This window comes from Telmatherina bonti (genome assembly GCF_933228915.1).
Source record: "Telmatherina bonti genome assembly, chromosome: 18".
NCBI lineage: Eukaryota > Metazoa > Chordata > Actinopteri > Atheriniformes > Telmatherinidae > Telmatherina > Telmatherina bonti.
Genome location: NC_136616.1, coordinates 25,866,404 through 25,877,988, shown reverse-complemented (window position 1 = coordinate 25,877,988; position 11,585 = coordinate 25,866,404). Strand labels below are relative to the sequence as shown.

Sequence of the window (11,585 nt, the reverse complement as noted above, 5' to 3'; positions counted from 1 at the left end):
GGTTTGTGTTTCCAAGCCGTGAGTGTGTGCCTGTGTGCATCCATTAGTTTGGGTTTGTATGCGTGCGTAAGTAGAAACTTTGAAGAGACACACGCGAAGTGGCTCTACTGAAGTGTGGTTAAGAGTGTGTTTGGTCAGAGGTTGGAGAAGCAGTTTTTCTAGCCGCTACAGACTCAAACACTCTCATATGCACCCACACATGCTGGAAATCCAGTTCTGGCACACACACTCACACACCAACAGCTGCCCTCCATGTCATACATGCACACTTAATGCACCATGTGTGGCGCTAAATTATGCACAAAAACACACACACACACATCTCTTTCTTTTGATCTCTCATGATAACACACACACACATACAGGGGGAAGCTATTATGCTCTCAGGCTGGAGTGTTTTGATGGTATAATTGCAGTGACCAGTGAGGAGAAAGAGACAGAGGAAGGGATGGAAAGAGGGATGAGGATGGAGGGAGAGAAAAGGAGGAGAGTGCTGACACTCTCAGCATGCTAATGTTATGAGGCTGCACCCCCCCCCCCCTGCATCTCTTTGTCTCTTTCTATCCCACATCCTCTGCATTTCACAGGTGGAGCACTACAACAGGGGGGAGATGGATTGAAAGGTAGAGGTGGAGAGATGAGAGGAAAAGAGGGATATATGGCAGGATGGAGCAATGTTATCTCTCGCTTGCTCTGCAATCCCTCCATCCACTTCACGCTCTCTACAATGGTCAAAACAAAGCAAGAGAGAGATACAGAGGGAAGGTCTCTTTTTCCATCCCTTTAACAATGGAAGGATCATCTCTGCTTATCCTCTAATCTCATTCTTTCTTTTTTCCTCTGTTATCTGTCGCTCCACGGTACCCCTCATTTACTCATCTGCTGAGGGAAAGGGGAGCCTTTTCCCTTTGCCAACTTCAATTTTGTGTCACCCCTCCATCTGTTTCCAGTCTTCTCTCCATCCTTTTTCCCCACCTCTCCAGAGAAGGGATTTTGGTCTTTGGCGACAATCTCTCTTCTCGTTTCTGCCAACTAAACTGAACACTGAAAATACTGTGAAAATAATCCTGTTTTTTGTGTTTGTATATATATTTACATATCTCTTGTAAATATTAGACAGATTACACACAATATACAGAATATATATTGTTCCAACTTTACATGGTTCAAGCCAACCTTGTGATACATTCACAGCTAGATGAATAATGGGAAATGTCTGAATCACTTCTGCAGCAGTAGATTATTGTTAAGCACTTTTTTTTAAAACCAAAATAAAAAAGAAGGCAAGAAAAGAAGAAAAGCTGAAAGAGACGTCCATCAACAATCCTTTATGTTTCAAATTGTTCCTAAAGCAAACATTCATCTGGTTTCAATGTCAACGCAGGGGGTGAGAAATTTCAGCAGACCAGGATGTACAATAGTTATTAACTAAGAACCAACAGCACCTCTCAAAGGAACCATGTAGTTACTGCAAAACTCCTCAAATCCTGCTGATATCAATTTTAAATTGGATTAACTACATAGATTAGACTGCTATGAAATAATCCCATCAAGAATATTGATCACATCATCAGGGAATACACTAAAAAGGGCCCAAGCGACTGGAAGAGGAGTTAAAGTTGTTCTGTAAAATGTAAAACAAATGATTTAGGATGATTTCTAAGTCATGTTAAGGAGCATATTATACAAGAATCAGTGCAAAAAACAGGTCAGAGTTTTGTTTTTTTCCACAGCATAATCTTCCAGTTGTTAACAGGTCTGAATGGCAGGCTGGGAAGTTGAGCAGCAGGACTCTGTCACCACAAAGCCATGCTGCAGTATGAAGGGAAGAATTTGGTTTGGCTTTGCTGGAATAAGCCAAACTCTAAATATATTGATTATTATTAAAGGAGTGTGTAAGGCTGACTGTGACAGATTGGCGACCTGTTTAGGGTGCACCCTGCCTCTCGCCTGATAATTGCTGGGACTGACTCCGGCTTCCCCCTGAATTGGACTATGCTGCATAGAAAATGAATAAATGAATGAATATGTAAGATTGAATATAGTTGGAGAGAAAACCGATTACTTTGAAAAATAAATAAAAATGGGAAAAAAAAGATACAGAATGGACCTGTACTATCTGTAGACATGATGAGCTCATTTTAAAACAGAAAAACCTGTTGCACAGCTTCATTGGTAACATGTGTGGGTTTGTCATGTGCTCTCATACATTGCAGAGCAGATGAAAAGTGGAGTTTTTCTCTTCTTTTGCAAGCAAGATCCATGATTAGCAATTAAACAATAAATAAATAAATAAAAATAAAAATATGTAGAAAATATTTCAAATGTTCAGACCATGGGAAAGTTTTACATTTAGCCTCAGACTATTCTCGGGACATACATTGGTCACATAAAACAGTGTTTTCATAACACTGGCCATAAAAACCAGGATATTCGGGTCCAAAGCAACAAAACTCAGTACCTACAGGTTTTTTTTCCATCCAATTTTTATGCTGGGATGTAAATTAATCTTTGATGACTGGTGTGAAATACTCAGTGTGGTTCTGATTTCATGAACATGCATGCAGATATTCATGAAGTAAATGGTGAATAAATTTGTATTTTATATTGCGCATTTCAGTCATGCTGACCACTAAAAGTGTCAATTTGGTATTGAGCGTCTTTCTCCAAGGACAAGGATTGATCTCCCAGCTTTCCAGATGAAAGACAACTGCTCTTCATCTGAACTACAGCAGCCCCTTCATGGCATACAAACATCGTCACAATTACCCAATAAAGGGTCGAGTTAGTCCAGGCTCAGGTAGGCTGGAAGTCTTTCTGAATCTTGTTTGCACGTGTTTTTTCCTTTTTATTTACCCGTTTTTCACGCTTCAACTTTCATTTTAGTTTGAAACCTTGTGATGATAGAATTCTGTTTGCTTTTAATGATGTGAATAAGTGTTGATGCTTGGCCTTGAACTTTAAATACAGAGATTTTGTTTAATAATTTTTCTATTACTGTAGATGAGTGGTTGTCAGGCTTTTTGAACCTAGTTTACAAAAGGCTGCTTCAGATGATTAAATATCTTTTTATTTTATTTAATTAACAAATTACTGCTGAACAATTTCCCCAGACCTTTACAGACTTGTGCAGTTCACGCAGCTCTTCTGTCACATCCTGGCCAATACATTTAACACCACAACATTTTCTTTTCCAGTCCTTCCGCATGATCAGGCATTACATTTACAACAAATCAATTCAGTATTTTAAAAACACACACAAAAAAGACAAATCAAGCATTTTAACTTCAGATGTTTATGGTGAGCGTTGCTTTCAGGGGAGCAGCGGTAGGTGGAACAATCATACAGCTGTGGCCACTTCCTAATCGACTATTTATCTGCAGTGGTGCGCTGAGGCTTTGGGAAAGAAGGATGTGGTTTGGAGTGATTAGCCAGCACTGCTTGGTGCACAAAACTGTCATTTACGTCTGCTGACTTCATTTCTGTGTGTTTACTGCTGATCTTGATACACATACGTATTAATGTCTCACGTTCAAGACTTAAATAAACAGGGTTTAAATGATTTACTAATCGTCAAATTATGTTCATGCTTAGATTTTAGTGTCACAATTCTGCTGATTTGCAACAAAACTCCTGAAGAAAGCTTCTTGTACTTTCAATTTAAAGTGTACCATCAAATTCTGGGCAACGGTGTATTTCCTGTAATTTGTCAGGGAAACAGTTTATGCAAATTTCATTTCTAGACAGAAAGAAAGTAATTATGTTCTAGGTTTTTCTATGCATTACCAAACAGTTGATAGCAGCAAGTATGCTACTGCTGCTTCAAAATGCAACCAATGACACGTTTGACTTAAATTAAAATCATATTTATTAACAAAACATTGTGCAAAATGCAAATCACTAACATACATACATACAGATTCATGTGTTCAAAATGGGAACATTAATAACAAAAGATAAAAACGGGGATTATCTGTCCAATAAGTTATTTTCTGTGCCCACGTTCTCAGATTTAGTAAATTACATATTTTTCATCAAACAAAGGCAGCTAAAGAACCTGTGCAGAGTAGTGTGTACCTCAGGAGTGTGAGTCTGTGTCAGTAGTATTTTTTACTTTAGCGGCTTTCTACCCAAGAAACTACTAAGACCTCTCATGTGTGAATGTTGTCCATGTAAACTGTGCTTTTTGGTATATGTGACATGTTTGTGTAAGCTACAACCCTGAGCTTCTTTTTTAATCTCTCTTCATGTATGAACGCTATCAGTATAATGGAAGTGTGTTTTTCTATGGCTCCTGTGCGTGTTTGTCTGTAAGTGTGTGAGTGTGGCTGGGTGAGGAGTGTCTATCAACCAGCATCTCAGCATGCTTCAGATACTGAGCCGTCCTCCTCATCACAGAGTCCCTCCGCACTGGATCTGGCTCTCCTGGATACACACACATACACAACATGAGAGGGATGAAAAAAGTTAAGCATAATTACTTTTTGGTATTTAATTATCGTTCTGAGTTTATTCAGACTTTAAAGTCTCTATAAGAACACTTGTGTGTGTGTGGAAAAGAGATCCTGGCAGCGGTGGGATTTGAACCCACGCCCCTGAAGAGACTGGAGCCTTAATCCAGCGCCCTATACTGCTCGGCCACGCTACCATATAATATGGCCATCCCACTGTTTCAGACGGCGGAAAAAACCTTGGACTTTCTAAAAATAGATTGAAGGAGTGGAAGAGGGGGTTAACCTTGGGTCAGGTATGTCATATTTGCTGAGGAGCTGATAATATTTGGTTCATTTTGTTTTGCTTCCGACTGACTCTCCTGTTCATATCAGACCAGAAAGTGTCGACTTCTCTGCTTTTATCCTGACAAGTTAGTATATACATGAGCTGGTTGTGTTCTGACTGTATATTGGATTAATGTACAGACAAAATGCTCCACAATTAAGCTTTTTTTTTCTTAATATTTAACCTAACTTCCTTATTATTCACACATATACAGTCATTTTCAGTCTGTTTAGGTGTGAATATTAGCAGAAAGATGTGGTAAAATGTTAGTCGCATTATGATTCTTTTCCATCAGCCTTGGAGCAATGTGATTTGGACCATAACCTGCCCAGAAAGGATAATCTGAATCAAGAATCCAAGGTTACTTTGCCACACCACCACATTAAAGGACATAATCCAACATTGCACCAGTACAGCGGTGGCATGTGTCTATTTTGCTGCAAGGCTGCATAAGTAAACATAGTCTAACTGTCTTTATGTGAAGTTTTATTTCCTGTGATAGAAGTCAGAAAGAGAGAAATATCTAGTTATTCCTGGTGCTGTTCTTTAGAGAGCCACTGAAGAGCTGTGATTGGATAATCAGGTAAAAGTTTAAGGAGTTCTGAAGCACTGAGTGTTATCATCTGTTCCTGATGACATTTCATTTTACAACAATAGATCATCTTTGTCAAACAGTACTGTTATGCTAAATGTATCCTCAATCATGCAAAGCATTGGTGGGATGCATATGACATAAATATAATTAGGTGGGTGTCCTCAAGGTTCAACATTGATTGTTTATTTGCTGTTTATGTGACTTATCCCGACTTAACTCATCCAGCTTCAGGAGGGGACTGAGGTCGTGCCCTTCTGCATTATTACTCTCTTCAGGTTAGATGACAGCAATGTGAGGCTATAAAAGCCTTGACAAAGCACCCAATGTGGAATGGCAAGCATATTTAGTTCAAAAAGCTTAATGTGTGTGATACCCAGCTAGCTTTGGGTATTCAGTACTGAGATACTGTGATGTTGGTTTGGCATCACAAGTAAAATATACAGAATTAGTGCCTTCTTTGAAGATGATAATCTTTATTACAACATCTTGAGCTGGAACAATCCCCAAAGCAAAAGCCCCATTTGTTACATTATTTTTGTAAGTTAACTTATAAAGACACAACCAATGAAAAATTAACCAGATAAGTCTAATTTTTTTAACATATAAGGTCTTTATTTATCCCTTTAACTAAATGTAAACGAAAAAAAAAAAGTATAAAAAATGTTTAGGGGTATTTAACATCTATTACCCTGCGGTAGTTCAACATTTTTCATTTGTAATCTTCTGCTTTCTGTTGTCCATTAAGGGGCGGAGAAGACAAACATCAGATTATGTTCAACAGGGTTTTGAGCAGAATTTGTACCATAAAGTGATGCAAAATGTCTCAGAAACTGTATGTATCATATATGTCACGCTGGGCTCTTTAAAGCAGCACCTCTGACCACTTTCTGACTGACCTCATGATTAGTAACAAATTAAAGGCAGAAAAACACGTTGCGTATCCCTTAATAAACCAGGGCAATAAATACAAGACGAAAACAATGACCTCACGTGTTTAAAGGTCACATTCTTTGTAGTTTGCCTTACATTTTCCTGTGTGTGTGTGTGTGTGTGTGTGTGTGTGTGTGTGTGTGTGTGTGTGTGTGTGTGTGTGTGTGTGCATGTTGGTGTATCAGCTGTTTATCAGCATGGAGGTGTGTGAGCAATAAATCATTGTCGCAATAAATCAGAATACACAATATATTTTTCTCTTACAAATTGTGCAGTGTTACACAAGCTGCAGTTTTTATGCTTGAATGTCTTCAAGATTTATCGCTATGACAAGAAAGTATTACAACAATTTGTGTAGTGACAATGCATTCGCACATGTTCAATTCAAAATAATTAAAGGATTTGCTGAACCACAGCTGTGAAAGTAAATTCCTATTTTATCTATCAGTATTGGTGGAATGTCTTGATACTTGAATAGTGTTGGCTAATTTCCCTTCATCAACCTCCCACCCAACATTATGTACACCCAGGTGTCTCCTTCTCACCCTGCACTCCAGTGATCAGTATATCCACTGCTGTCCTGTATCCACGAATGGCAGAACTAAACTCTCCGTCCTTCTCCCTCTCCATGGCGGCTTTCAGCTCCTTGGCTGCTTGGTTCAAGTAACCCACATCGCCTCCATCCAGACTGGTTGGTGGCAACGAGAAGAGTTCTGAGTAGTCAGTGGAGGAATCTGACCTTTCTGTAACAGAAAACATTAAAATGAACATAAAACAAAGGAGGATTTACATTCATAACTCATTCATTCTTTTTTTCCCCACTTATTCCAATTTGCTGGAAAACTGGATCCTATCCCAGCAATTAGCAGGCAAGCGGTAGAATACACCCTGGACAGGTCAAAACAGAGAGACAAACAACAACTCACACTCCCTCCTAAGTTCGAGTCACCAATTCACCTAACATATAGGTGTTTGGACTGTGGAAAGAAAGTGGAGTGCTCGGAAAGAAGTCATGCATACACTGGGAGATCGTGCAAGAACTTAAAAATATTTTTTTTCTACTGTATATATTTCTCTCAAAGCACATTTTACCCGAAAAAGCAATCTACCTCCACAGCAATGGGTTCTGAATCTTCTCTTCTGAGAGAAACACTAGTTTGTAAAAATGCATAGTGTGTTATCGTAACTGGCAAGGAAGGAAAACAGGTTCTTGAGACCAGATTTAATTTTTTTTACCTTCTTTATAACAGGGATCAAAGACAGCTAAATCATTATCAGACAGAGGAGGAGGACCCTCTTCTTTTGGGGATGGGACTGGATCTTCTGCCACTGAGTCAAACAGTGAATCAAATTCCTCCTGGGTCTCTTCTGATTGGTGGTGTCTTATGGGGGATAGGTCAGGAGATGGAACTGGTGGAAATATGGACCAAAAAGGTAAGAATGATTTTTTAAAAGAACAAATGACAGAGTACTGTAAATTCTGCCAGTTGTACCACGATCATCTTGTTCTGTATCACTACGCTCCTCTTGTTCTTCTTCTCTTGGAGATCCTCCAATCTCGCTGTAGGCCTCAGCTGCCACCTCTGGCTCCCCCACTTCTATACTAATGTTGGTCCCCAGGTCTTGAGGTAAGGTGGGAGCCTCCCTCCCCTCCTCCTCTTCTGCAGGCTCACAATCTGAGGCCCTCCGCTTGGGCAAGGGGATGAGAGGGGGAGGCAGAGTCCCAGCTAAGGACAGAGGGGTGGGATCTAGAGGCCTTGTGACTTCCCCTCCCTGAAAGAAGGGAAGGAGAAGGTGGTTATGTGGCAAGGGAGGTGAAGCGAGAAAGTCTGCATGAAAGAAGAAGTTGCAGGAAAACAGAGCAAAATGAAAATGTGCAACAGGAAGGAGAAAGGCAATAACAGATTAAAGACAAATAGTCCAGTGATAACATGACTTGTAACTCCTTTTCTGTCTGGGACTGGCTCATGGTGCGAGTGTGTTTCCTCACTCTGAAAAAGTCCTTAAGCTGTGGGCTGTTGTAGAGTGCAGGTATGCTGGTAGTAAACAGAAGCATGGTTTCTGCTGCCTTCCTCCTCTCCTCAATGACAGCGTCATCAAACCTTCCTAATAAAACAAAGAATATAAACACAATGACAATGCAGGCTATGGTCACTAGAATTATTGACAAATACATGGAAAAATACTAAAATAAAATCAGCCACAGGCAGAAAAGAAATGTCACAAAACGCATGACAACAGAGAAACTGGAACAAAGAAAAAAACTTTACTATAAATGACGGAAAGCACTCAAAAGGCTGAGTGAAAAAAACAGCTATAAATTGAAGCTTTAAATGATACTGGGGCTGGATTAGCAGCCCTGGTTATGGGAAAAATATATGCAGTGTAAAATAATTTATTGCTAATATCTAACATGTTTCTGTAGCGCACAAAACAACTCAGTGAAGGATTTAAATGGGTCTGCAGAAACTAAGATAAACACGAAAAAAAATCTTTTTTAGAGCCAAATAAGTAGTTTTATCAAGAAAGAAAAATGATTACCATTGTGGTATATGCTGTGTAGTCTGGCGTTGTTACTCTGTCAGGTTAATTACAACCTACGATCACACTAACACAGAATTAAAGGGAAAAGTCTTAGAGTCAATTGGGAACGCTAGTCAATGCATTTATCTTTAGGAGACTTTATCACTCTAAGAGTGTATTAGCAGGTCTAAAAGATCAATCCGACATCCGCTGCGGAATCGGAACGCTGCCACCTCGCTAAGACCAGAAAATCTTCTCAGATCAATGCAGTTTTCAGACCTCTATATTCGTTTAGTCTCCATCAAACCCATTATTTTTAAATAGTGCCGTTGATTTATAGATATGAGATTATTTTTAATGAACTAGGTTGCATAAACAAACCTGTCACAAATTTGTGGATTTGTTTTAATTGGATCACAGTGTATTGGCTTGAATTGATTTAGCCTGGAAGTGCCTTGAGATGATTGAAGTGGGACTGTCAAATAAAGCTGAATTGAACTGAATTATAGAAACCAAAAGAAAATTGCAGGTCTGCAGGGACTATTGCTTTTTTCCACCAATCTTGACATTTTCTAAGAAAACATTGCATTTAGTTGACACTTTGTCCTTTGGCTTTTCTTCCTTGATTTCCTGTAGGACATGTATAAGTAATTTTGTTTACATATTTTGTTTGAATGCATCTGATGTTTTATGTAAAGTATTTTCATCACCTTGTTCTTATACTTTGCTGCGTTTGCTTTGTACAAATTTGATATATTTGCTCAACATACCAAAAACTTGTGCACGTGGAAAAGGTGGGAACTCCTCTTGCCTTCTGAACAAGTTCCTGTGTGTGTAAGCCAGCTCTCCATGGAGTTTCTTCAGCTCTGAGAATCTTCTCCACACGACCACCTCCTTTACATCATCAGGATGACGCTTAGACACAAACTGCAAACCACAAAGGAGAAGAAGGTTTGATTAATTTTTTTTTGCTTCCATAATCATACCAAAGTTTTAATCACTGGTTTTATTATATGCTTAGACAGATAATATAGAGATACAAGATCTTAGTATATTTTCTATTAAACACGAAGGAAGGTGATAAAGGCATGAATTACACCCATAAAAAAAAAATCCTCTAATTTTATACGCATGCCTGTCCACACCATGTGGTATTACTTTGGTCATGGGGGTGCTGGAGCTCGTGAACACAATCACAAGCTCTCATTTGAGCTCACTGGGCACTACTGCCTCATATAAAAGGCCCATTGTGTATTTGTCTATGCATTTGGTCAGTGCTTTGAAATACTTTTTAACTTTACCGCAGTATAAACCTATAATATACTTGAGTCTGGTGTAACAAGCCATACAAAAACAATAGTACTAAACACGTTGTTATAATGTTTTTAAACAGTAAAAACATAAACCAAAAAGTATACAATTATAATTACAGCATAAGTAAATGTTTTCTTTACATATGTGAGGAACTACAGAGGGATAAAGAACGTAAACCAACCCTTGCTGTCACTTTGTACTCGGTGTGCCCCTTCTCGTGTGTGCGTGGGTCGGTTACAGTAAAGAACCGATAATATTCTTCTTTGGGTTTTCGTGACATGTCAAAAACAATAACAAAAAAAGCGGCAAAAAAGCGGAACTGTAAAAACAAAAGCTGTAATCAGTCGCTCTGTTGTGATTCCTCAGTCGCTCCTCTCCGTGAAAGCGCTCATTTCCTGATGCGTGACGTAGCGTAAAACGTGATTACGTAAGCCGAAAGAGACGCACGAACCATCTGTTGAGTCCTCGTAGTTGTAATCTTCTATGAGCTAAATAAATATTAGAAGCGGTGTATATATATATTTCTTATATATAGCATTATTAAAAATATATGTAACAGTAATACAAAAATTGTATCTGAAGTTCAATAAAGGCTAATAATCTAAAATAAATCGCATTATATTACAAAAACAATGCAAACTGATTCTTTAACCTCCCCCCCCCCCCCCCCCCCCCCAGTTGTTGTCTAATTTAGATAAATTAACCACACTGTTATGTGTGTCATCCACGACAACTTCTTTTTTTTTTTAGATACATTGGATATAAACCCATATCTCATTTTCAAGTCTTATACAATAAGTATGAAGTTAGTTTTTGTCAGCTATTTGAAAATATTGACATACAAGGCCTAATACATTAGATTTAATGTGAAAAGTTTGCTGTTGGCAAAACTGTGTATAATATGTTGTATATATTAAAAAAACACAATTGAAAACCCAATTGTGATAAAAACTCTTACATTTACATAAGAATTTACACTGATTTAAAAATTAAGACTAGGTTAATGTAAGGTCTGTATTTTATAGGTCAGGGTTAGGTTATGCTGTAAAATCTATTATCATGAGCTTTACATTCAGAGGTCTAGAAATGTAGTGCGAGTTAAGATACTTTAGGGGGTGCCATGAAATCAGGCTTTTGCTTTTGTTTTTTGTTTTCATCAAAGAACTTCAACCGGACACTCGGACCTATTTTTCCCAACAGTTTTCTTTTATTTATTCATTATTTTTATTTTGTCTTGGGATACTTTTTCCCATTTGGCCAAAGTAATTCTATGATTATACTTCTCATAATAAACAAAGTCTGCATCAAAGATGGTTCAAAAGTAAGATAAGCATACAGACATCTTGGACATATTCTGTTTTAGACAATAGCAGTCAAAAGAACAAAGACAGCAACAACAGACATAACTGCATCGCTGAGGAAGTCCCAGCTGTGCATATTGTGC

At 38.4% G+C, this 11,585-nt stretch overlaps 1 protein-coding gene across 1 annotated transcript; it reads right to left on the bottom strand.

Moving 5' to 3' along the window:
• Positions 1 to 3,966: 3,966 nt before the first annotated feature.
• On the bottom strand, positions 3,967 to 10,499 carry snx15 (sorting nexin 15). Its single transcript, XM_079258178.1, has 7 exons — positions 10,323 to 10,499; positions 9,598 to 9,754; positions 8,295 to 8,410; positions 7,798 to 8,077; positions 7,541 to 7,714; positions 6,850 to 7,047; positions 3,967 to 4,425 (listed from the first exon to the last, which is right to left on the bottom strand). The coding sequence occupies exons 1-7, from the start codon at positions 10,419 to 10,421 to the stop codon at positions 4,286 to 4,288; spliced, it is 1,164 nt and encodes a 387-aa protein (XP_079114304.1). The 5' UTR covers positions 10,422 to 10,499; the 3' UTR covers positions 3,967 to 4,285.
• Between the last annotated feature and the right edge of the window lie 1,086 nt (positions 10,500 to 11,585).

Bases quoted from the DNA above. Each gene is read 5' to 3' on its own strand.
- snx15 (XM_079258178.1), bottom strand. From the start codon at position 10,421: ATGTCACGAAAACCCAAAGAAGAATATTATCGGTTCTTTACTGTAACC. The intron at 8,411-9,597 runs GTATGTTGAGCA...TTGTTTTATTAG, and splicing joins TCCACGTGCACAAGTTTTTG to GAAGGTTTGATGACGCTGTC. The intron at 4,426-6,849 runs GTGAGAAGGAGA...GTGTGTATCCAG, and splicing joins ACTGATCACTGGAGTGCAGG to GAGAGCCAGATCCAGTGCGG.